Raw genomic sequence first — 27,388 nt, forward strand, 5'->3', positions numbered from 1 at the left:
ATACTTAACTGACTGAGCCACCCAGTGCCCCATAAAATTAGTTTTCTAAACTGACTTCTATGATCAGCCTTGAATCTTAGGAGTTGCTAACATTTTGAAAATAACCCATCATGTGTACTTAATTATAAATTATTTCTTTCAAAGATACAGCCCCACCTTGTTATTGGTCTTTCAATTATTATTGACCCACCAGAGTATCTATGTAATGACAGTGTAGGGTATTTTTCACACACAGAATCTAAATTTAAAGCTAGAAGGAATCTAAAGACTTATCCCATAGTTGTTTCATGGGTAGTATTACTGAGGCAAAGAAGACAGTGACCTACCCAATATCACAGAGAACACTGGTAGGAAATCTACTATATAAAGCAAAAGTGTTGGAAATACACTCCAAGATCTAAGTGTGCTAAGTGAGAGTCATCCTTAAGCAGAAGCAACAGATATGTAACAACTGGTGAACATCTACAGTTTCCCTAAACTGTGGTCAACTAGCGAACAAAGTATGCAGGGCTGAACTTCAGAAAGAACATGATCATAAACAATGCAATCTGTGGAAGAAATAAGCCAAGAAAGGGGATATACGAAGTTTGAGGGCACAAAAAGCAAAGCAAACAAAAAGTAGAAAAATAAAAGCCTCCTGGTAGAAGGGAAAGGAAAGAACTAAAGGTATAAGGAGAACATCACTAAAAACACTTTTCTTGAGCACAAAACTCCAAACCTAATTTCTATGATAGTTCCAGATAAGAGTACCGGTCTATACCCATCTTTTTACACTTCAAAAACAAAGAAATGTAGTTTTGAAGATAATTTTTTACTTACCAAACCTGCTATTGGTGTGGACAGTCTATTAATCTTCTTAATGACACCAGGTTTAAGTTTATTAATCAAACTGAAAATAAAGAAATAACACATGCAATTACAAGAATGCCAATATCAGTTTAGTATTCAATCATGTATGTCACTACTCCATCCCCCACATGTGATTCAGAGCCAAGAGCCCAATAAAAGGCAAACAACCAAGAAAACAAGTCAAGAAACACAGTAGGAAGAACGGCACAGCCAACAATGGTAAGTATCTTCTTAGACCATACAGACACTATCTTCAAAGCCATGTCCCTAAAAATAGTTCCACATTTATTAAAGGTAACATTTGATTCTGTTCCAAGAGGCAGTGTAAGAATCTCTTTCATTATAATTTAGTTCTCTTGGACCTAAGAATAATTTTTTCTATCAATCATATTATTTTTTTCTCAAACTGATCTTTATTTTGAAAAGTAGATTCGAACCATATAATTTTGCCAGAGTTATAACATACAATATTAGTTTTAGTTGTGTAACATAGTGATTTGACATTTATATACACTATGAAATGATCACCATTATCAGTCTAGTTACCATCTGTCCTCATACAAAATGTTTATAATATAATTGGCTATATTCCCTATGCCGTATTTTACACCTCCATGACTTTATTTTATAACCAGAGTTTATACCTCTTAATCCCCTGCACCTACTTCACCCATTTTCCCTATCCCTCTCCTCTGGCAACTACCAGTTTGTTCTCTGTATTTATGAATCGATTTGTTTGTTTGCTCTGCTTGGTTTTTTAGATTCTACATGTAAATGAAATCATGCAGCATTTGTCTTTCCGTCTGATTTATTTCACTTAAGCATAAGACCCTGTAAGTCCATCCATGTTGTCACAAATGTATTTTGCCAGATTTAAAGGGTCAGTGGAACTCATCCAAATGGCCAGCAAGTTCTTATTGTTAACTCTTTCAAATATGTGACCAACTGCTTTGTTACCATAGCAGAATGACTGGATAAATATTAAATGTGCCAGAACTCCCCCAAACAAGGCAACAGTTACCTCAGAATCTAATACTGAACACATTTAAGTTGCTATGACAGAATCTGCAAAGATATGTATAAGTAGCTACATTCCAGAACAACAAAAAAAGAAGCCATCTTTAAAAACTATAACTTAAGAGTACAATTTTTGGTTCTAAATGTAGTTCTCATCAATTGTATGTTATTTGTTGTTGTTGTTTTTCACCAATACAGTGTTAAGCCATGTAGAAATTTAATACTATAGTAATGCTTTTCTACTAATGCTAGCTTGGGTAATTAATCATTAGTCACTGTCAGAAAACAGCAATTTAAAACAGTGATTTTCCTATTCAATAATCTGGGTACAAAAAGCAATTCTTTATTCTGTAAACAGAGCTGCAAAAGGAAAGCAGATATAGGAGAAAGAATCAAACATTCTTAATTTACTGGTCTCCTCTTCACAATGGGCAACAGAAAAAAAAAATCTGACACTTGTGGAATGTCACTCCTTCAACATTCCAGAGATTTATATATACACTTGAATGTGCTAAAAATAAAGAAGACAAAAGTCTCAACTTAATAACCTTCAGAATGCTGTTCAACAGGAATCAAAATTACAAAACAATGGCTTATGAAGATTTAGTCTGGTGAGCTGTTTTCTGTTTTCCTAGTTTCTTCACACAAAGATCTTTAGACAATATACATAATAAAATCACCCCCTCAACTTCAAGCATTTTCTAGAACTGTTACTCTTTGATTCCTAATTTCTTATTTGCACAAAGAAAGCCATGTAGGAAGGAAGGCTTTCTCCCTTCATAGCTGAATTATTTTTCTTTAATCACTAGCTGAGGAGCTAGAAAAGAAGTTGAACAGGTTTATAAGAAATGACAGTTCCAAATTAATTCTTCTAGCTGTTCCCTATTAACCAGGTATTTATTAAATTCTATTACCAGTGGCATCTTGCAATGCATAGAAGAACTAATAAATGCAACATTGCTTAATAGGAACATTATTCTGGCATAGTATAAATCAAGAAATTCATAGACTTGTTGGCCATTAACTTGGCAGTGACTTTCCTGCAGTAACTTGGATCTTAAAATGTAACCCTATGGTGGTGTAAAAAGTTAAAGACTAAAATGAGCTGGGTCAACTTATCAAATGTCAGGAAAGCCTAGCATCAGTTGTCTTCATTAGCAGAAGAATGTCATAAAGTCTTCCTCCACCCATTTGAGTCACTGATGACTTTGGCCAGATCACTGTATTTACCTGTTTACTTCATTTATCATTCTTATATTACAGTGTTAGTAACATCACAAGCATTTTTTAAAAACAGTTTCTGGAATGAATAATAACACGGCCTACATTCAATTTAGTCAGCAAAAGGAAGTAAGGGATGGAAGTAAAGAAACAGCACAGTTAAATGATGTCTCCCAAAAATGAGTTGACTCCTCCCTCATCAGAAGATCCCACAGCTATTACCTAGAAGCAACACACAGCACAGTGGATTAGCTTCTTTCTTGACTCCTGAGTCTCCTAGCACGTGTAGAAACATGGAAATAGCCACCAGGCAAAAACAACACTCCGCATAACATACAAACGACCTTCTAAAAGTTGCATCACTAGGAGAAAACATTGTTTTATTTTGTCAAATGTTAAAATGGTATTTGTTCTAAGGACTAGAGTATGGAGAAAACGCACATATGGTTTTGGCAAAAACTGAACATCCAATCAGATTGTGAATCATGAATACTTATTTTCATATACAATTAAAGGAAAAACTTTTAGGATATTTCTTCTAGGGAGAAACATAGATTTCATTAAATCTAAACTTTTGTGAAATTAAACAAAATTTTTTTTAACGTTGATTCATTTTTGAGAGACGGAGACAAAGCGTGAGCTGGAGTGAGACAGAGAGAAAGGGAGACACAGAATCTGAAGAAGGCTCCAGGTCTGAGCTGTCAGTGCAGAGCCTGGTGCGGGGCTCAAACCAACAAACCATGAGATCATGACCTGAGGTGACGTCAGTGCTTAACCAACTGAGCCACTCAGGTGACCCTAAACTTCTGTGAAATTTAAGGATATCTAAAAAAAGAGGGGTAGAGTCTTAACATCAAATCAAATAAAAAAGCCACACTAGGGAGATACTACTCTGTTTTACAAATAGAACTTCTTTGCATAATAAAGTTTCCACAGGGCACCTGGGTAGTTCCTTGGTTAAGCATCCAACTCTTGGGTTTGGCTCAGGTCATGAACTCAGGATTTGTGAGATCGAGGCCCGCATCAGGCTCTGTGCTGACCACACGGAGCCTGCTTGGGATTCTTGCTCTCCCTCTCTCTCTGCCCTCTCTCTCTCTCTCAAAATAAATAAATAAACTTAAAAAAAGAAGGGTTCTTGGGGCGCCTGGGTGGCTCAGTCGGTTAAGCGGCCGACTTCAGCTCAGGTCATGATCTCGCGGTCTGTGAGTTCGAGCCCCGCGTCGGGCTCTGTGCTGACAGCTCAGAGTCTGGAGCCTATTTCAGATTCTGTGTCTCCCTCTCTCTGACCCTCCCCCGTTCATGCTCTGTCTCTGTCTCAAAAATAAATAAATGTTTAAAAAAAATGCTTTAAAAAAAAAAGAAGGGTTCTTCAATTACACATGTGAAATTCAAACAGGCAACACTCACTTCTGGTCACTGGCTCTATTTAAGAATCATATAACATGATAATCTTCCAGATGGCCTCTGTGCACAAGGAACTAAAGGCAGTCAAGGGACCATTTTAACTGCCTGCAAGCAGACCATTCCTCTAATCCTACGCAGAATTATACCTCTACTCCCCCAAGTCTTCCCTCAGGCCATGGCATAAATCTGATTATGTGCTTTTTAGCACATCAGAGGTTTGCTCTTTTGGTTAAGATTAAAACCGGGACAGAAAACACCTAGTCATTTGCTACCTCCTGTGGTAGACCACATTGGCTAAAGCCTGCAACCCCTCTCTCTCAGCTCATCCCTGTACTGTCGTCTACTTCTTTTTCTTCTCTTCTCCAAAACATCCTGCCCACTCCCTCCGAGAGAGCTGAGTTACATAACAGATTCTAGAAAGCTGTCTCTGTTCTGCAACTTTGTCACCAGTGAATGTGACCTGACTTTAAATATAACACCAGAAAAACTGTACATAAAGTTCAATGTAACATCTAGCTTGGTTATAAACAGTTTTAATAAGAGCTAGAACTTGGTGTTCTTAAGTCTCCAGAAACTAGTTCTAAATGCCAAACCTTATTTTCCCCTTTACCAGAAAGCCCTTCAGTAGAGGTGGAAAATTGAGAGACATGTTTCAACTTCCTATTTCCAAAGATGTTTTTTCTAAATGCACTAGAGACACTGACCTCAAACAGCATATCAATACATTGAGAGTGAACTTGCTAACCTATGGTCAGTCAGTCGCACATACATATTTCTATTATCTTTCTGTTGACTACATTTTCTAAATATCTACCCCCACATTAGTGAAATTTTCCTATTGATAAATTTTTAGAAGACAAAATAAAAATATTATATATTTCCTTACAAATTAAAGGACAATGACTTTTGTTTTATCTGCTATTTGGCACATTTTTATTTGCCTAGTTTGTTCTAGATGCAAACTCTGGCAACAAACATTTGAATGCTTACTAAAGACAGAGCACTGTGCTAAGGAGACAGTGAAGATATAAAGTACAAGGACATTCTCTCATTGCCAACATCTGGCACTTAGCAAGGTACCTGGTATTGTGAAGGTGCTTTAAAAATGTCTGCAAAAACCCACTAACTTTTAATACAGATATTTTTCTGTGGTTGAAAACCTCTCTGTTCTTTACAAAGATAAATTTAGAAAAAATTTACCTTTAGTTTCACTCAAATGTGAGAAATGGTTTTTGGCTTTTCCCAAAAAGGACACCTGCCCTCTGTTAGGTTTTCTGTTGCCAGACAAATCAAACCTTGATGTTGGTTCCCAATTGTCAAATGTTGATCAAGAGAATAAACTCTCTATCAGATATATTACTTTGGGCAGGTTATCCTAAATAAATTTCTAACTAATATTTTTCATTAATTACCTCCATCTAAATTCATAAGCTATAATATCTTTAAAAGAAAAACCACACTGAGAAGTTAGTCATCACATTTCCTTGGGTAAAGTGATAAGCATATGTAATTTAAAATTTTAAAGTTTAGGGATGCCTGGGTGGCTCAGCTGGTGTTAGGCATCTGACTTCGGCTCAGGTCATGATTTCACAGTTTGTGGGTTCGAGCCCCATGTCAGGCTTTGTGATGACAGCTCAGAGACTGGAGCCTGCTTCAAATTCTGTGTGGGATACATGGTGGGATCCCTCAGGGTGGGATATACGGTCTCTCTCTCTCTCTCTGCCCCACCCCTGCATGCACTCTGTCTCTGTCTCCAAAAATGAATAAACGTCAAACAAAATAAATTTAACTTTAAAAGCATGCAATATACACAGTATGGTCACCTTAATATTTTCAAAGACTGGTAGTAAAATAAATCTCAGTTTAATTTCTAGAATTCCTATGGTAGTAACTTTGAATATGGCTGAGTTAGAATACAACACAAATAGTTAACAATAAATGCAAAGATGGGAAAGTGTAAGAGCAACAAATCAGTATCAATACACCTGATAATTATAATTTTATTATGATAGGACCTTCTTATTTAGCCTTATTGTTATGCGCAAAGGATTTCTGAAGTGAGTCAAGAAAAGCTTGAGTGGTTTGACAGCAGATTTCCCTTATTTTAAGCAGCCTTGACAGTTATAGCACTAACAGATAGATATCGCTGGGTGATGAGACATGTCCCAGAGCAAGGGCGCTCTGAGCTCCTGTCCTGGTTCTTGCGTTTACCATTAAGTAACATCTCTAAAGTCCTCTCCACCCCTTCATGTAAATGACAGTGATTCGCTCTTCTCTTGTGGGAGTGACTTGGGTTCGCTCCAATATTCGCCATCATGAAAATGCTTCCAATGCAGGTCTGTGTGCAATACCTTCGCCTGTGCTCCTTACCGTTTCTTATGTTCTGTTTCTAAAAATAAACTCATCAACGCTTTTGATACATGTCTGGAAAGGAATTTGACAATGTGAATCAATTTACTTTTGCACCAGAAGGCAGTGCTCGTGTGCTCACCTCACGGCGGGATACAGCAGCACCTTCCTCTGCGCTGAGTTCAGCTCCCTGCTACATGATCTTCCACAGAGCTGCATCCTTCACAACCACACTCTTAAGGCATGCACAACATTTCCCCAACTTTATCTATCACATTATAGATATTTAAGTTGTTTTTGATATTTTCCACTATGAAGAAGCTTTATATGTATTTTCCCCATCTTGCAGTCTTTTTCTTTATGATTCCCAAAAGCAAGGATTATTGAGAAAAGTCTTATAATTTGTATGGTAAGTAAATACATGTTCATATTAATTTAAAAACTAGCACATAATTACTTTGATAGATATTGCCACATTGCTTTTTAGCACTGAACCAGCTTATATTCAATTGGGCATTTTGAGTATATACCATTTCACCATAATATGCCAACATTTTGTAAGATTTCAAATTATTTACTGGCTTCGATTAGAAAATAGTATCTTGTGGGGCACCTGGGTGGCTCAGTCAGTTAAGCATCAGACTTCAGCTCAGGTCATGATCTCATGGTTTGGGAGTTCAAGCCCTGTGTCAGGCTCTGCACTGACAGGAACCTGCATGGGGTGCTTTCTCTCTCCCTCTCTGCCCTTCCCCAACCTGTGCTTTCTCTCTCTCTCAAAATAAATGAATAATCTTTAAAACACACACACACACACACACACACACATATAGTATCTTCTTTTAGCACAATTATTTACTAATGAAGGCAGAGATTTCACTGTTTATTTCCAGTAGTATTTCTTCATTTGTAAAGTATTTAGTCACATCCTTTGCTTATTTGTCTATTAAGGTTTTCAAATGTATATCTCACCAATTTATCTGATTAATGATTAAGTCATTTTGCTTCATACATTTTTCTCAGAATGTTATTTGTCAGAATAACTATTTACATCTAGTTTTAAATCTATTTTTTGTTCTTATTTCCTCATTCCTTCAAAGGTTAGAATTTTAAACTGCCTCCAAAGATTTTAACTCTAAAATTTTATTTTTTCACCTTTTTATTATCTTAATCTAGGATATTTTGTGGGTTAATAAATTCATTCTTAACCAATTATTTATCCCAATACAATGAATTGAGTGATTCATCTGTTCTCCATATTTTCATATCTCCTTTATCACAAATATCTATGGGTAAGAATGTATTTTGCATCCTGCCCCTATATTAATATGTACATTTATATATTTTTTTAACGTTTATTCATTTTTGAGAGACAAAGAGAGATGGAGTGAGCAGGAGAGGGGCAGAGAGAGAGGGAGACACAGAATCTGAAGCAGGCTCCAGGCTCTGCGCTGACAGGCTGACAGCAATGAGCCTGATGTGGGGCTTGAACCCACGAACTGTGAGACCATGACCTGAGCCAAAGTTGGACACTTACCCGACTGAGCCACCCAGGCGCCCCAGTATGTACATTTATAAAGCAACCCATAATTTTTAATTACTTTGCACGTTTGTCACATGTTCCTATGTTGGGACAACCTCATTTCGCAGAAACTTTTACTTTTAGAATTTTTTCTATTCTCACCTGTTTATTCTTCCATGTGAATGTTAAAATAATACTCATTAAAAAATGCCTGACTAGGGCCGTTGGGTGGCTCAGTTGGTTGAGCATCAGACTTCGGCTCAGGTCATAATCTCACAGTTTGTAAGTTTGAGCTCTGTGTAGGGCTCCCTGCTATCAGCATAGAGCCCACTTTGGATCCTTTGTTCCCCCTCTCTCTGCCCCTCCCCTACTCACACTCTCTCTCAAAGATAAACTTTAAAAAATTTAAAAAAAAATCCTGGCTAGATTTAATATGAGTATTGGACTAAAATTATAAATTAACTGACATCTATCACCCTATGTAGAAATATAATTATCATTTCATTTCTTAAATCTTAGAGTTTACCATTACATTTTCAACATCCAAGATGAAAGTCTCACACATTTCTCTACAGTAAACAGTGTTCTAAACTTTGTCACTATTGCTTTTGTCACCTTAGATCTCACCTAATTTTCTGACTGATGATTGTCAGTATATAAAAATTTTAGAGATTCTCTCATATAAGGAAATTGTTCTACTTTTAATTAATGTGACACCATTATATATTTGTTCTTTTTACAATATCCATTATTTAATTTAGTTCTCAATACACTGACTAGGATTATTGTACTTTGTATATTTAATGGCCAACACACTGTTTTCCATGTGCCTACCTACGTAACTTTATTACAATAAAACTGACTTCAGGAATAACTTCTTACTGATCAACTTTAATAAAATTGCTTACATCTCATACATCTAAGCATACATACTACTTCCTTTTATTTTTAGTAAACCATCATTCTCATTTCTTTCCAGAGGTCTTACCACTGAAATGCCGTATGTTCTGCTCTCAGTAATTATATTTATGGTGGAAAAATCCTGTAGATGATGCATGCTGGTTCATGAAACAGGACTGAAGCTTTCTAACTTCAAGTTTGAGGCCACAATACAAAAAACCCTCTGCAAAATTTGCAGTGAGTCCGTATAATATGACTACTATAACAGAAGTGAATTTTTAAAAATTTTTTAATGTTTTTTTTGAGAGAGAGACAGAGAGACAGAGAGACAGAGCGTGAGTGGGGCAGGAGCAGAGAGAGAGGGAGACACAGAATCTGAAGCAGGCTCCAGGCTCCGAGCTATCAGCACAGAACCCAAGGCAGGGCTTGAACCCACAAACCACGAAATCATGACCCGAGCCGAAGTCAAACGCTCAACCAACTGAACCACCCAGGTGCCCCAGAAGTGCATTTTTAAATTGATGTTTAATAAGCTAGGCTTTAACTTAACAAACTATTTTCTTAAAATAATGTTTTGTTATATATAGATAACGAATTACAAAAAAAATGGATTGTGAATCTTAAAAAGAGAACACATTGGCAATCATTAATTACTGCCATGAAGATAAAGCAGTTTAAAAATTTTCAATTGTCTTTATGAACTTGAACATTTGCATCTTTACCTACTGCTAGCTTATCAAACAATATAGAAACTTCAAAAAAGTGAAGTGAAGAAAAATCGCTTTATTACTTAAATTATAAATGGCTATAATATGGATGAGAATCAATGGATAGTGTTGGCATGCTAGAGAGCTCTATGGAAGCAAGTGTCCTCTTCAGAAAATTCAAAACCAGAAATAACTCTAAGAAAAAGTCTTTATTATTAAAGAAGGGCCTCTGGGCTTCACATGGAACACTGCATAGAAGCCCAAAGGCCCACTGATGTCACTGTCATTCAATGTGTTAGGGTCTCCAACCCTAACAAAAGACAGTGCTCTCTTGTGTGAATGAGAAGTGACAAAGTTCTTTACCTTGCCCTATGTCTTAGAACAATCAACTGAGTATCCCATAGAAAATTAATAGGATTTTTTTTTAATGAACCTTCTCCTTCTATTGAATGCATCTTTAACAAAACATCATGTTACTTTTAGGTAGACAGTGTAGTGGTCACATGACAGACATAAATAGAAACAAGATGTCTCAAACCAAACGGGTGAACATCTTGATTCACTCTTTCCAAACTGCAAGCCATGGAAAGAAGGCCTGGTAACAATGTGAGAAGAGTTTTCTCAATCATTTGAGCCAAGTTCAAAGAGATATAAACTTCTGGGGCATGCCTGATTTGAGATAGAGCAAAGACTGGCAATGTTCCAGGGATGGGAAATAAAACTGACTAACCAGAGACACACCCAATAAAATTATCTTCAAATGATCTTACTTCATAAAGAGAATAAAGAATGTTTTCATTTTAGTATTTCCAAGATTGCTATCATAAGATGAGTAACTGTGAAATTACTAACTCATATCACTAGCTATATATGCCTCTACCAAATATGTTTAGAGAAGAGAAATAATTCTGCTAGAACCACAGAGCAAGAGAGGCTATGGATATTTATGTAGGTGGCAAATCTCATATTTTTAAAAATATATAGTAAGGTAGTCCTCATGAACACTAATAAACACTGAACTTAGGGGACTAATTATTCCCCTAATGAATACTATCAATAAATAACAAGGAGTTGAAGCCACTTTACAGACTCTTGTCAATCCTTTTACTAATTGGAAAAATTCCCAAATTAGATTTTGTTTCCATCTCACTGTTTAGTAAAGCCAAAAGAGATTACATGTCTAGGGTATACAGTAAAAGAATTACTACAACAGGCTTTAACCAGGACAGTATTCTTTAGCCCTCAGCTCAATTAGATCTCACAGTCAGTAAACACTAAATGATACTAAAATGACTAACAGGCGATACTAACTTCAATAGTCAATCAGATTTAGGGGCACATTATCCTCATTACTCAGGTGTCTATCTCGTCTGAAGCCTCAGCACAGAGTTTATGCCCAATTTAGACTATCTGAAATGTCAGAACACTGCCAGTTGGGTGGAAGCTATAAATAAGCTCACTTCCTCTAACTCTTGACTTTGATATTTCAGAATCCAGCCCAAAAAGGATAAACTGCAACTAATGAATAAAAGACTGCTGAAATTAGATGAAGTAATAACAAAACTCTAATGACGATAATGAACTAGGATGCCTGGAGATTTTTAATAGGCAACAAGCAGATTCTGTATTTCACATGAATCCATTTTTCTGGCAGTGAACCAAGCAGAAGTCAGCCTTCTTCTGTAAGAAAATGAATTAGAATTTTAAAATATCCTAATCATATTTCAGCTAACACTTGAAATCTCTTATGGGTAAAATATTCTCAAAACTTACTATATTTACCATTAATTTAAGAGTTAGGACTTCTAATACTAGACTCTGAACAGCGGATTTTGCTTTCCTCATAGGCATTATAACTCAGGTGGAGGTGATCAAACAGTGATCCCTGCTTAATCATTTCACAGACCAACCAGATAGGCTTTTCATATTTACGGATTTATACAGAATATAGTTACCTAGGCTTTTTTCCCCCCCCCAGGATTACACCTTTTAGATTAAATGCTTCATTGACCAGTGGCTGTAAGCAATGTGACTCACAATTAAGAGAAAGATTTTTTTTAACACAAACATGCAATACTTTGATGTCCCTCAATAAACTACAATTGCTGATTACCACAGCTTAATATTTACTTACGCTACTTTTGGAAAACATTCATTTGAAGAATACTGGGCACCAAACACATTGATTAGACTTCTCTGGTAATGCACAAAACCCCCAACTGGTGTTATTCCAGCTAGGAAACAATCTGAGAGTGACTTTTGGAAGTTGTGAATTAAAGTGACTTTTTTAAAGCCAATAGATCTCTAAACATGCATCCAAATGTTTGCTGTGTTTAATCTAATAATACCGCTTGTGGTCCAAACAGTTTTTCATCAACTCTGCATATCCTCAGTGGTAACAATATGCTCATCCTCTCAGATTGGGTATAGTTTTTAGAAATCACCTCAAATCATTCAGGGACTAGTTGGTGCATAAATTGCATTTTAAATTAAAAACTCTAAGAGTCTCTCAAGCATGTTTAATGACCTTGTTATGCAGGCAATGCCCCAAAAGGAGGAACCCTAAAAAGGATTTAAGTAATAGCTCATCACTGGTAGTATAAACCTAACAAAGTGACTTCTTTGTTTTTTTTTTAATTTTTTTTTTAACGTTTATTTATTTTTGAGACAGAGAGAGACAGAGCATGAACAGGGGAGGGTCAGAGAGAGAGGGAGACACAGAATCTGAAACAGGCTCCAGGCTCTGAGCGGTCAGCACAGAGCCCGACGCGGGGCTCGAACTCACGGACCGTGAGATCATGACCTGAGCCGAAGTCGGCCGCTTAACTGACCGAGCCACCCAGGCGCCCCACAAAGTGACTTCTTTGAAAAGATCACCAGAGCGCCTGGGTGGCTTAGTCGGTTGAGCGTCCAACTTCAGCTCAGGCTATGGTCTCATGGTTCATGAGTTCTAGCCCCACACTGGGGTCTGTGCTGACAGCTTGGAGCCTGGAGCCTGCTTTGAATCCTGTGTCTCCCTCTCTCCCTGCCCCTCCCCTGCTCACTCTCGCTCTCTTTCTCTCTCTCTCTCAAAAATAAATAAACATCAAAAAAAATTTTTTTTAAGATCATTTGTTTGGGCTAAATGCTCTCACATCTCTACAAACCATTCAGTACTTCATAGGCACACTTCCTACCTAATGCTTATCCTGACTTGTGGAGCTTACAACGGACAAAGTTATTTCACTGCAAACCTCTAGATAGTCCATACTCCTAGCTAGGGTAGTAGCTTTAAGATCACATACATCTAACCATCATTTCCCCCCTCCATTTTCTGAATGAGTTAGAACACATTTAAATTTTAGTTTTCAAATTAATATAATTTCCTAACATTGGCCAATTAGGGTGACCATATGGTTTACAAGAATTAGTTTAAACATTTGGCAATGGCACTTCTAAATGTGACATCAGAAGAGGACAACTAACACCCCCTTAAACTTTATTTGGCCCTTCTTCATATACCTGTTCTGCTGTGTATCAGGTAGAACCACATGAAATTCACATTTCTATAAGTCACAAATGCTTGAATATCAATAACTTCAGCTGGTTCAACTTAACAACATTGCTCTAAGACAAAAAAAAAAAGTGTGAACATCTATCAAAAGAGCTGATGAGATATAGGCTGTTATATACATGGCCATCTTCCTAGCAAGAACTTATATTTATGCAAAGTTTGATAGTTTATAAAAACCTTAATATATATATTATGGAACTTTGCAACCCTGTGAGTTAGGCAGATCAGATATGCTGATTTCCACTTCATGGATGAGAAAATAAGGCTCAGATGTTAAATCAATTGCTCAAATGTCCAAAAGTAATGGGGCAAGAAATCAAACCTAAGCCCTTTGACTCTTGATATTTGCTGCAGACAACCTTCCTTTAAAAGGATAATCTAAGTCATCTAAATACAAGTACATATACTCCCAGTGTTTGCTTTGGGACAGATTCCGTAAATACCGACGTGGTAAGTGTCTAGATTGGAGTACTTAAGCCCTTTCAAAAACGTGGGTGCATACTCAAGTACATTCTTATAATTTATTTGCTCACTTCTACAACCTGCAACCTCACCCAAGACTTCATCTTTACATCCCACAGTCCTACCTCTCCCTTACCCCCAAAGGTCACATACCTGGCTAACTGCACTCTGATCCACAGAAGGACAAAGCAGTATACCAAACATATGATGTAGGCCTCATACCATCAATCACGCCAGAAGCCTAGTTTACTTATGATAACCAAAATCTGGGACACGATTTTCAACAATATATTAACTAAATGTGAATGGCCCATGCATAACTCAACGTGATTGCAGTAATGTAATGACTCCACTTAAAGCTTAAAAGAAAAATTTGCTACTGCTTATATTTGTTCTACAAGCATCACTCTTTATTGATGAAAAAAAGAAAAAAACTTATATTAACTTCTAAGCCAGGCAATTCCATATGTTAGAATACTCAGAGTAAGGGAGAGCTGGTGCAATGTAATACAGCTTCCTCCTCAACCACCCACCCCTACTGGCCCATCAAGAAATAACAGAATCTTTCTTGTTTACTAATTTAAAATAATATATATTTCACCAATGCTATCTTTAGATGCAGAGACTGATAATCCCTTCCTGCTGTCTGGTACTGTAGGGGTATCAATTTGCAGAGATCAAATCTCACTTGTTACCGAGAAAACAGATCTGTGACTAAGGGGCCATGATGACAACTCACAACACACACATACACACCTTTGCTTTTGAAGAATGTTTTCAGTGCTTTAAATACTTACTCACACAACAGAACACCATTCTCTAGAGAAGCTCGAAAATCCTTTGTCTCAAAATTCTTCTCTGTTACTGCCTGAAAGACAGATTTAGGTATTAATGTTCTCTCAATAGGGGTTAATACACAAGTCAAATTCAGCACAAGATTAATTAATATGCATCTAATGTTATACTTGAAAGAAGTGCATATATCACCAAAAGTCGTTCCATTTAGGAAATTACATGTAGTTTTAAGTTACAAAGAGAGAGATTAACCATTTTAGCATGAGCAAATATAAAAAGAAAAAAAAAAACCATAATGAGAGTTTTCTGTAATGTAACTATCTAATGGCTGATCACCAAAAGTTAGAAGCTAAATTTCCAGTATGTTTTCTGTAAAAATCCTATGGGCAACCTAGTTTACCAAGAATAAATAAAAATAGATTAAGATATAAACTTGAAATACCAACTATAGATGCATATCACTAATTTCAGTCCCATCCTTAAATCCTCAAGTTTCATGGCAAAGCAAAACTGCAGAGGGCATGACTCTCCTGAAACAGATTTACGAAATGGTCCTGACTTGCATCATGAGCTCTTTACTGAAACATCATAGGGAGAAGGCTATTAAATCCCAACACAGAGAGACAAAAGAAAGACATGGAAGATGGTACATATTTTAAACAGACAATTCCTCCCTTAAGGCTATAACATATGAACAGGCCACCTACAGTCACCACAACCAATGTTCCATGGCGAAACCACCTGGAAAAATGTCTACAGATCTGGTCTCTTGAGGGTAGAGTAGTTGGGAGGAAAGCGGATCTTACAGAGGATATAGTAGCAGAGAAAATGGAGGCCACAGTGGGAAAAAGCTGGTCCAAGAACAACTCCCGAAACTGGCTCCCTAGCTAACGGTGCGGGAAGAGTACGCTACAATGGCAGTGATGCCAGCAGCCCTAGAGGTGCACCCGTCACCTGAAAGTAAGGGCCCTCACTCCACCTGCCACTGCAGGGGAAAATGCCATCTTGGAAATCTGACTCAGGAAGTCCCTAACCTTAAACCCTAAGTGAGCTATAAGGCTCCTGCTGTCCTTACCGCTGCTAGGTTTTCAGCCCACCTAGAGTCCCTGTATGCCTTCCGCATCTTTTCCATAATGCCCAACATTGCTATAGCTAGACATATTATCCGTTAAATGCAAAACAAGTTGTTTTTAGAATAAAAGTTAGTTTCTCATAAGCTGGTTCTATAAATATGGATGGGAGCCTGGGCCAGGAGGTAATACGCTCAAACACGAGAAGTAGATCCTTTCCTATACACAGCATTAATCTACAGAAGGCTACATTGCTGCATGAATTAAACATGTGCTGAGTGTCTCTGTTACAGACACTCACCTGGATACTGGGTCGAGATCTAAAGAAAAAAAAATGCAAGAAGCTCTTCCCTTAAAGACCTCACAGTCACATAAGTAAACACAAAGCATAAAAATGCACTAAAACATATCTAAACAGATTGATACATTCCTTTGGGGGGAAAACCTTAAGTGGCCCATGGATTATCCCAGGTACCCCATGCAGCACAACCTCTCTTGAATTTCCCCCAAATAGATCCAAGACAAACTCAAGATAAGCATTGATCCCAACCAGGAAAAACACAGTAACATCTCATTTATCTGAAAACTCCTCTCCAAAGCCAAAAAGGCATAAAAAAGTCCCAAGAACATCCAAACGGATGTCAAAGTCTATTCTGTCTAGTCATAGGACAGCCCCTCAGAGCCACCAATACTTGATTATCCACCATTGACACAATCTGGTGATTGAGGTTCCCAAATTAACCCAGATTAGAAGCAGTAAGTTACAAGAAAGAAAGGTTGTTCGTACTGACACATGCATAGCAGTGAAGACAGTCAACAGTCCTGGATGGGGCCAATCAAGAGGGCATGGCAGCAAATGATGGAATGGAAAGAGAAAGGGCTCATGTCAGACAAAAGTATGTTCATATCCCACTTTCATTACCTAAGAGCTGTGTGACCTTAAGCAAGTTAAATAACCTTTCTGAACCCGTCTACTCATCTCAAACAAGGAAAATAGCACCTACTTATTAGCCTATAATGGCCAAGAGGCTGTGCAATCAAATACTTGAGGGTAGCTAACAGCCATGAAGCTTAACCTCTTTACAGGCACTGACCTGCAAGTTAGCACTCTGACAACACACTCTGATAATTAACCCTCAAAGGAATATCTCTGCACCATACAGAAAGCTTAGTAACATTCAGAATATTAAGTAGAAATAATAAAATATACAGACATATTCAGAAAACCCAACTATCCAGAATGGTTTATTTCCCCACAAAGACTATAGAAAGGCAAAATTCATGGTATGTAGATTTCAGACCACACCCATCCATGTCAAAATATTAGTGTACTCTTGTATATATATGTGTATATCTATAATATTTTCAAAATCTAAATATTGATAATATAAAACCAGACTCCATTTATACTGTATTTATAAAGAAAACAGAATATAAAAGATAAACAAAGATTTTTAAGTAAGAGTCCATAAATTAAGGACATGGGAATCTGGCATTCTCTGTACATTACTGAAGGTATTATAAAACCATACCACCATTCTAGAAGGCAACTTGGGATATGTATTTGAAGTCTTAAATATGCATACTCTGAGGCACACCAAGTGCAGATCCAGGAATTTATACTACAACAGCAGGACAAGAACACAAAGGCATGACAGGATTGTTTCACAGCATTATGTGTAACAACAGCAATTATAAACATCCTAAATGCCCAATAAGAAATTTGTTAAATTAGGATACAACCACAAAACAGAAAACTACATGAAATTTAAACTCATGTCATGAAAGTAGATTACTTGTAAAGAATACTTAATGTAGGGGCGCCTGGGCGGCTCAGTTGGTTAAGCTTCCAACTCTTGATTTCAGCTCAGGTCATGATCCCAGGGTCGTGGGATCAAGCCCCACATCAGGCTCTGCACTGAGCATGGAGCCTTCTTAAGATTCATTCTCTCTCTCTGTGTCTCTCCTTCCTTCCCTCCCTCCAACCCCTGCCCCACTCACATGCGTTGTCTCTAAAATTAAAAAAAATTTAATTTAATTTAAAAAAGAATACTTAATGTATTAATTACAACTTCCTAGAAAATTACAGAACCATCCACATGCAACCAAAAACCTACAGCATTTTGTAAGTACTCAGCAAGAAAGTATTCCAACTGCATCATACACTAAATGTTCTTAAACTAACAAAATTAACTTGTCTTCCAATCTATATTTAGATTTTTTTAAATCTAAATTAGTGTATTTCACCATGTAATATGCTCTTTAAGATAATCCTCCACTCTTGTGGGTGTAATAGGTAACTCTGTAAGTTAAACATGTTCCATTAATTTTTTTATTATGTTCCTGGATAAAAGAAAACTGAGTCTTAATATACAATGATTATGTGTGCAAAAGAGACAAAGAAAGCAAATACGGTACTTGAAATGAAAAATGAAAAATTATCTTTAAGTGGTTTAAGAGATTCCCTGGATATTTTCATGAACATTACAAATTATTCATACTGTATATGCTAGCTACCCCAACCTCAGTAATTCAAAACATCTGTTTATTGTAAAGTACAAATTTTTAATTAGCAAATTATATATCCATGTAAATATAAAGTCATCTAAGACCCATCCTAGGGGACTAAAACAAAAAAGTTTTTCCTAGCGTTTTAAACCACAAAAAGAAAGTGTAAATTTATAGCAGAGATGTTTGGTCTACAGGACTACCTGGGCCACATTCTTTAAGAAACATACAATATGGTATCTACCGTTCCCAGTGAGGCCAGCTCAGGAATCCCTGACCTGCCATTTTCTACCTGTAACTCTGGACAAGCCAGATTAACTTTCTTAATGTTCTCATCTGTGCCATGGAGACACAAAGTACCCTCCCTCATAGGGTGACTGAGAATTAAATGAGATAAAATGTATGAAACACTCAACCCTTGCCTCAGGAGGAGCACTGACAAACGTTAGCTAGTGTAATTAGCCATTACCATCCATCTGTAGAATGAAGACAAGAAGTTTCATCTTATCCAACAAACAAAAGTCTGTTTTGCCAGACATGACATCCTTTAATTAAAGGAAGAGACTGATTTACTACATTATAAAAATCCACTAGACTACCTTCTGTATACTGGAAAGCGTAAATATTGTAGAAACCTGTAAAGGAACTCAAATTACAGTGAAGGCAGCTTGTTAAAACAATTAAATCATACTTTATAAACCCATCCTTATTTTAAGAAAGATTCAGTGTGCAGAAATTCCAGAATTTTGAAAGAACAAACTAGAAGTTCTAATCTAACAATTACCATTGTGTTCAATAATTTTGAACCTTACTCATTAGTAAATTATTTGAGGTGTGATACATTTTACGTAATGAGGTTGTGATTCATAGGAGCTAAATAAATAAAGACTACGTGTTTCCCTCATAAGCTAACAGAAGTCAACACAAACGAGTAATAATCACTGCGTAGTTACAGTCACACCTTGCCTTCTATAAAAACTTGGGTTGTTTCTACTTTTTTGTGCCCCTTTCCATATTTCCCTAATGCAGCTAAATAAAACCATTACCTGAACTAACCTGAGAGGTACATCAGACAAAAAGGCCTGGGGTTTAACCCTGGACCCATCTCAACGGACACACTTTTGACAAGCCACTGCTCAGTCCCCTGATTGAAACAAAAACAAAAAACACTGATACTTGCCCTATCTACTTCACAGCACACAAATGATATGTAGAAGTACATGAGCCCTCTAAAAAACAAACAAACAACAACAACAAAAAAAACCCAAACAAACAAAAAGACTACACACTAGAGTCCAGGCTAGTGCCTCTTCCAGCGTGCGTCCGTGTGCTGACTGGCCATCCTATTGGAAAGTAGCTAAGAAGAAACAGGACCAAGCAGGAAGCTCTTGGGTGAGAAGCTTCCTATGAAAGTTAATTACTCTCCAGAGCATATTAAGGGTGGAGCGACAGGCCAAAAGCAGACTCCACATAAACACCACTGCCAAACCTGTCTTACCACCCATAGCCTCCAGAGAAGCCCACGATAGGAACTTTTCAAAGGGCATATTTTGTGAAAGAAAATATCAGCTAAGTATACAGGCAATAAGTACAAGTTCACAAGTTTCAAAAAAAGCCATTTCTTTTGCTATGAAATGTATTAATTTAATAAACAAATGGGAGCTACCTTCACACCCTCTATTGTCTCCTTTATGGTTTTATTTTAATCCTACGGCTGGATGAGATTTCCCACAAAATGTGAGCAACACGCTTCTCTAATGCTCCATCATCTCTCCATTCCAATCCTGACCACATAATCCACATGACTTAAATCCCAAACATTCTGGGAACTTCTCAAAGACCACTTCATACCAGACTGGTTATCAGCAAAAACATCCACTAATGCAAGTCAGCAGACACTCATCTCGTTTAAATTTTTCAATTCCTTTCAAGCAGCCATGTAAAAGATGTTTAGAATCCAAAAATGGCTCTCAAATCATATTTTTGTGTGAATCACAGTATAAAAACATAGTGCCCATTTAAGTTGTTTTAAAAGAGGGAAAGTGATGTTTGCAACAAAAACTAGGCCATGAGCTTCTGATGGTCTCATAACTGGTTCCAAATGGAGTTACATATTAACTGGTGATCAACTACTAGATCATATTTAAGATACACATATGATCATCATCATGCCAATCATTTCAACCTAAGTAACGCAAAAAACAAAACAAAACAGAACAAAAACAAAACCCAAGGAACATTTATCACCAGAAGTCACTGTGGAACACAGGACACACATCATGAAACAATTCACAAAAGATGGGTCTGCCCTAATTTTTCCATTCAAGGGAATGACTGAGTGCTCGCCTTCAAATGAGAGAGCCCATATCAGGCATTGTTTCCACAGCCAGAAGCCCCAGGCCAGCGCACATCAAGGACCTGTCCTGCTTTTCGGTCAATTTCTAAAGCTGTCAAAGAATTAAAAACACCTCTCTCTCCTTTCTTCCATTAAAAATTGGGTTTTTTAAGTTTTTTAATGTTTATTTTTGAGACACAGAGACAGAGACAGTGTGAGCAGGAGAGGGGCAGAGAGAGAGAGAGAGTCACACACAGAATCCGAAGCAGGCTCCAGGCTCTGAGCTGTCAGCACAGAGCCTGACATGAGACTCGAACCCACGAACCGCAAGATCATGACCTGAGCAGAAGTCGGACGCTTAACCGACTGAGCCACCCAGGCACCCCCATTAAAATTCATTTTTGAAGGGGGGCACCTGGGTGGCTTAGTCGGTTAAGCGTCTGACTTCAGCTCAGGTCATGAACTTACGGTTCATGAGTTCGAGCCCCGTGTCGGGCTCTGTGCTGACAGCTCAGAGCCTGGAGCCTGCTTCCAATTCTGTGTCTCCCTCTCTCTCTTCCCTTCCCCTGCCCATGCTGTGTCTCTCTCTGTCTCAAAAATAAACATAAAAAAAATTTTTTTAATTGATTTTTGAAGCAACTGCTACATGATCCCAACAACTCCACAATACAGGTCCAATTTTTATATCCCATTAGTTGTCTCTATCATGGTTAATGACACAATAACTTTGACAGATCTTACTGGTCACACATGCCAAAAACTTACAAACACAAGGACTGAAGTGCACAATCAAAAGCATTAGGTAGAAACTAAACATAATTTAAATAAAACAAATGTCTACCTCCTAGCTCCTTTCCTGGAGTAAAATTATTGAAAAGGTTATTCACATTGTTAGAGAAGCCAATTCTTCCTAAAAGGATGGGCCCTGTTCTTTTGAAACTACCCTAATACTGTGTCCCAAATAGAAAGGAATTTGGAGACAAAGAAGATGAGACTGGAACGTTAGGCTCCTTTGTATAATCAAGAGTGAGTCTCTGATTGTCCCCAGGCCTCAGTCTTCTCTGCTGTGAATCAGGTACCCAACACTTACTCTGCTTACTTTGTGCACAATCTCCCTTCATTGGCGCAGTAACCCTATGTGATAGGAGCTCTTAGCCCATTTTTACGTGAGGAAACTAAGTTACAATATGGTTGCTTGGGTTGAGATCCAGGTCAGTAAGTAGCTCCCTACCTAACAGGAGTTGAGAATCAAGTCCCAATGTCTATCATTTATCACAGCATGGAGTGAACTCTACAGTGTAATCAGGAACCTATGCCCTGGCCATGCCAGTCTACACTGCACAGTCTCCAGAGCAGAACTGTCTTACCCAACTTCCCATTGGTTGAAATACAGTATACACATACTAGTCACTTATGTGAAATTTAATTATTACTCTTCCTTTGAGTATTTACACTACGAACATTTTAAGCAAAATAGAACAAGAACAAAACAAAACAAAAACAAACAGATGGTTACATTTCAAGTGTGTGGGGTAGGGGGTGATGGGAGGGGGGGTGGGGAGTGTTTTGGAGGAAGAACCTGCCTCAATTCCTGATATCACTTTATTAAAGTAGCCTTCTACTGCACAAGAGCTAACCCATTCTAGTTTTGTCAATAGTTTAAGGATAAACACAAGGATCTATGAAAACATATCACTCTAGTGATACACCTTTTCAAAAGGGAATATTCCTGCACAGGAGTGCTGACTTGAAGGGGCACATGCACCCCAATGCTTATAGCAGCACTATCAACAATAGCCAAATTATGGGAAGAGCCCAAATGTCCATCAACTGATGAATGGATTAAGAACATGTGGTGTACGTATATAATGGAATACTACTCGGCGATGAAAAAGAATGAGATCTTGCCATTTGCCATAACATAAATGGAACTGGAGGATGTTACGCTAAGCGAAATAAGTCAATCAGAGAAAGACAGATATCACATGATTTCACTCATATGTGGAATTTGAGAAACTTATCAGATGATCATAGGGGAAGGGAAAGAAAAAAACAAGATAAAAGCAGAGAGGGAGGCAAACCATTAGAGATTCTTAAATCCAGGGAACAAACTAGAAGGTTTGATGGGGGTGGCAGAGTAGGTTGGGTGGGGAAAGTGGGCGATAGGCAGTAAGGAGGGCGCTTGTTGGGATAAGCGTTAGGTGTTATATGTAAGTACTGAATCATTGGATTCTACTCCTGAAGCCAAGATTACACTGTATGTTAACTAACCTGAGAATTAAAAAAAAAAAAAAAAAAAAAAACAATTTAAAGGGAATATTCCTGGACGAAATGTTAAAAATTGAGAACTTGTCACCATTATGGATTTGCTACCTGAAATTTTATCCAGACTAAACAATATGTTTTAATTTAACTTTCCATTTAAACTATTTCTTAATTTTAACAGAGATACTAAGAAAGTACCCAGTTATTCACTCAAAAATCACGTAATGACAGTTGCTATGCACATACCTGGCACGGCGCTTGGCACTAGGAATATAAAAAGTTGAGATGAAGCAATTCTCGGAAATCCCTCTTTAAAAATCGAACCCTGTTTTGAAATGCATACCCAAAATGCTATTTTAAGCCGGGCATCTCTCTAAAATGTGATTAACCCTCTGAATTACAGCATGTTCTTGGTTAACTTATATGGTATATTCAGCAAATAATACTGCTTTAAGCAACATAATTCTCAAGTCACTGGCCTCTCTTAAGATTTGGCATCATACTACGTAATATCCTGGAGTATACTAGGACTGTTTTTGCCAATACTAATATCACTTGATAGCCAATCCAAAGCTAACTCTCAGTCTTCCAAAATAGTGGTAATTAGAATTGCACAGATCACCGAATTCTAAATGGAATCCAAAAGTCTCCGAATGGTCAAAAATCGAAACCTTTTTCCTGCCCCCATGGTTCCCTTAAGCCCTGAGTCTCAGTGGTTCACATAAGGTACACCTCCCATTTCGCCTTCTCTTGGGAAGGACCCACGGGTCCTCATAAAGCCAGGAAGGAAAAAGAGCAAAATGCAAAGCTCCCAGTTGCATTCCCAGATAATTAAGAGCCAACTATCATTATAAACACTCAAAATTCTCACTCAATCATCATCAGGCCAAATGTCAACTATACTCAGATTTAGAAGTGCAAAAAAAATGAGTTTAAACATAATTTCTGCTCCAGAAGAGGCCACTTCCCTATACGATTACTAACTCTTAGGATACAGTCTCAAATAATCTTGGCTTAACCAATTATTAATAAGCCAAAAATGAAAAGCAACTGGAAAGAACTAAATAAAACCAAGGGAAGAGGAAGATTTGCTTCAGGGCTGACCATTTATGTGCCAGGTTTCATCTAGATACCAAATCCAAGAGAACCTGTCAGCAGCTAGTTAAGTTCACTGAAAACATCACACACACATGTGCTCAGGTTTTACAGCTATACTTTGTTCAGTTACCAATCACAAAAACTACTTCCAAAGGGTAAAGTATAAAGTACATTTTGTCTATAGATACAGGTTCATACTCCAATTTATGCTGTTGCAGACAATAAGGAAAATATTCCAAGGGAAAAAAAAGTCTACAAAAAGCCTAGCCTAGTATATAAATTATTAGTTTTTTCCAGATCAAGGAGTTTTTAAATAACTAGCACACAAGGCACACGTAGATGTGAACATCCATTATCAGGATATTTTAAGTATAGTTCAAATGCTTAATATAATCATGGGTTGTCAAGAGTCAAGAGATGTTCTTTTTTCCAGAAGTGTCTCACATACACATTAGCAAGTCTCAACAATTATCTGCTTATCTCCCAGAGAATTACTCTGAGAGTCATCACTGTGGGAAACATTCATTTGGGGAAATAGTGTGTCTATATTACAGGTAGGAGTCACTACTTATTTTATATGAACTTCAAATTGATAGTTACATCCCCTGGCACCAATGATATGCTTTAGTCGCCTGTGTAAGTTTGGTATTAAGGAATGGAGCTGAGGTGAGCACTAACACAGGAGTTCCCTAAATGATTCTTGATGGATTCCTATTGCAAGCTAACACTTCAGTCCTTCTGACCCACTTGTCAATCTTCCTTCCACTCAGCAATGAATTTCTAGGAAACAAGAGACAGTTATAATATATTCCTAAGCATATACCCAAGAGAAATAAAAACATGCCCACACAAAATCTTATATATGAATGTTCACAGCAGCATTACTTAGATTAGCCAAAGAATAAAAAAAATCCAAATGTTCACCAATGGATGAATGAATAAATAGAATACAGCATAACCATACAGTGGAGTATCATTCAGCCATAAAATGGAACAGAGTACTAACACATGATACAACATGGAGAAACCCTGAAAAACACAGAGCTAAAGGAAAAGAGCCAGACACAAAAAAATTACATATTGTGTGATTCCATTTTATGTGAAATGTCCAGAATAGGCAAATCCAGAGAGACAGAAAGTAGATTAGCGGTTGCCAGAAGGTTAGGGGAAGAGAAGAATGGGGAGTGACCGTTAATGTGTATAAGGTTTCTTTTGAAGGATGGCAATATTCTGAAATTAAACAGTGGTGATGGTTGCACAACTCTGTGAATACACCAAACAACAACAATGAATTTTATACTTTAAAAAGTGAATTGTATATGAATTATAGCTCAATAAATACGCTCTTTAAAAAAAAATTGTACACCTAGAAATTTGTGCATTTTACTGAAAGTTAATACAGATGACTTTTAAAAAGATGGTTCTAAAAGGCCTTAGAGGGGCGCCTGGGTGGCTCGGTCGGTTGAGCGTCCAACTTCGGCTCAGGTCATGATCTCACGGTCCGTGAGTTCGAGCCCCGCGTCGGGCTCTGGGCTGATGGCTCAGAGCCTGGAGCCTGCTTCCGATTCTGTGTCTCCCTCTCTCTCTGCCCCTCCCCCATTCATGCTCTGTCTCTCTCTGTCTCAAAAATAAATAAAAGTTAAAAGAAAAATTTTTAAAAAAATAAAAAATAAAAAATAAAAAATAAATAAAAGGCCTTAGACACTATCCATACCCTATAAACAAAAGACAATCAATATGAGTTAAGCCAATAAAGTAATTTCTGTACTCTAAATGCCCACCTCCCTTAAAAAGTTACATGTAATTTCACAGAAATAGGTCTAAGCTTCCAAAGTGGAGTTTCCTCTACCTGACACAGAAATGTTTGAGTATTAAATTATGATTTTTCCTTTTACATAATAGTATCTATCTTTTGGTTTTTAAATGTGTCATCTTTGCATTGTATCTAAATAATGCCACAACCCTAAGTTTTCTTATGTGCATCTATGCCCTTTTTAGATAATTTGCTTTACTTATATGGTTTCAAAGCAGAACACACACTTAGAGTGCAACAAAGAGGGCCACAGCAAATGAGCTTATACACTTCCACAGTAACTCCTGCTGTAAAGTAATTACAGTCCCAACAACAGAATGGTTAGGAAATCAGTTTTCCTCAAACAACCTGCAGGAACAAAGTTTCCCCTAGATTCTCTCCATGGCCTTAACAGATCTTAACAAAGCTTCCAGTTTATTCATGTCAAATGTAAATATGCTTGGGCGTCTCAGTTGATTAAGTGCCCAACTCTTGGTTTCTGCTCAGGTTCTGATCTCACAGCTCCGAGATCAGGCCCTGCATCGGGCTCGGTGCTGACAGCTCGGAGCCTGCTTGGGATTCTCTCTCTCCCTCTCTCTCTGCCCATCCCTGCCCCCAAAGTAAATTTTTAAAAAGTAGATATTCTGATGGCTCCATAACATACCTACTTATTAGTTTAAAAAGTCCTTGACTGGAGCGCCTGGGTGGTGTAGTCAGTTAAGCGTCCAACTTTGGTTGTCATGATCTCACTGCTCATGAGTTTGAGCCCCACATCAGGCTCTGAGCTCACAGCTGGGAGCCTGGAGCTTGCTTCGGATTCTGTTTCTCCCCCTCTCTCTGCCCCTCCCCTGCTTGTGCACTCTCTCTCTCTCTCTCTCAAAAATAAATAAACCTTAAAAAAAAAAAGAAAGTCCTTGACTAATAATTTCATTTCTCTTTATTGGAATCCTGTGTTTCAAGGCTACAAAGGTTGAAGCACTGAGAATAATTTTTTAATGCTATTCTGATATATTGAGACATAAAAAGAGTGGTATGTGTGTTCCCTTTTAGGGAAACAGAGGGAAGACTCTGCCCCAAAGAATGAATGAGATTGTTTTACTCAAAAAAATTATCGGTGATCTTAAGAACTGGACCTCAGGAAGTCAGCATGACTTCCCTCAAGCAGTATTGATGGCTCCTTCTGCCCCACTGCCCCGTTTACCTCCTGACATTCACAGCACCTAATGGCAAATGTGTATTCGCGTTTATGACTCACCTACCAGCCTAAGTTCCTAAAGGAGATTATCACAGCCCATAAGCTGACTTCAACCTGTAGACATGTTTTGTTTGGCCCACACAACATGTTGAAGTTGGGAAACAGAAAACAAAGTTCTGGATTGCTAACTTCTCTTTAAAAAAGAAACCATCTGACCACACTGGGCATGCATTACCTCCCAGCCCCAAAAGGCTGCCCCTGAGTCCATGACAGGCCGGGGGGAGTACACACTCTCCAGACAGTGACAACCCTATGCTGCCATATCAGCTGACCCTTGCCCTTTCTCATT

The 27,388-nt window shown here is 37.7% G+C and overlaps 1 protein-coding gene across 20 annotated transcripts in view; it reads right to left on the minus strand.

Annotated features, from left to right (window-relative positions):
• LMO7 (LIM domain 7) overlaps positions 1-27,388 on the minus strand; it is a 196,546-nt gene that overhangs the window by 112,039 nt on the left and 57,119 nt on the right. For all 20 annotated transcript variants that reach the window (XM_058682605.1, XM_058682673.1, XM_058682770.1 and 17 more), the window contains exons 2-3: positions 14,779-14,849; positions 820-889 (exon numbers count right to left, since the gene is read on the minus strand). In XM_058682605.1, coding sequence (XP_058538588.1) covers positions 820-889; positions 14,779-14,849 — 141 coding nt within the window. The remainder of the gene's footprint in view (positions 1-819; positions 890-14,778; positions 14,850-27,388) is intronic.

Source organism: Neofelis nebulosa, chromosome 1 (genome assembly GCF_028018385.1).
Source record: "Neofelis nebulosa isolate mNeoNeb1 chromosome 1, mNeoNeb1.pri, whole genome shotgun sequence".
NCBI classification, from domain to species: Eukaryota; Metazoa; Chordata; class Mammalia; order Carnivora; family Felidae; genus Neofelis; species Neofelis nebulosa.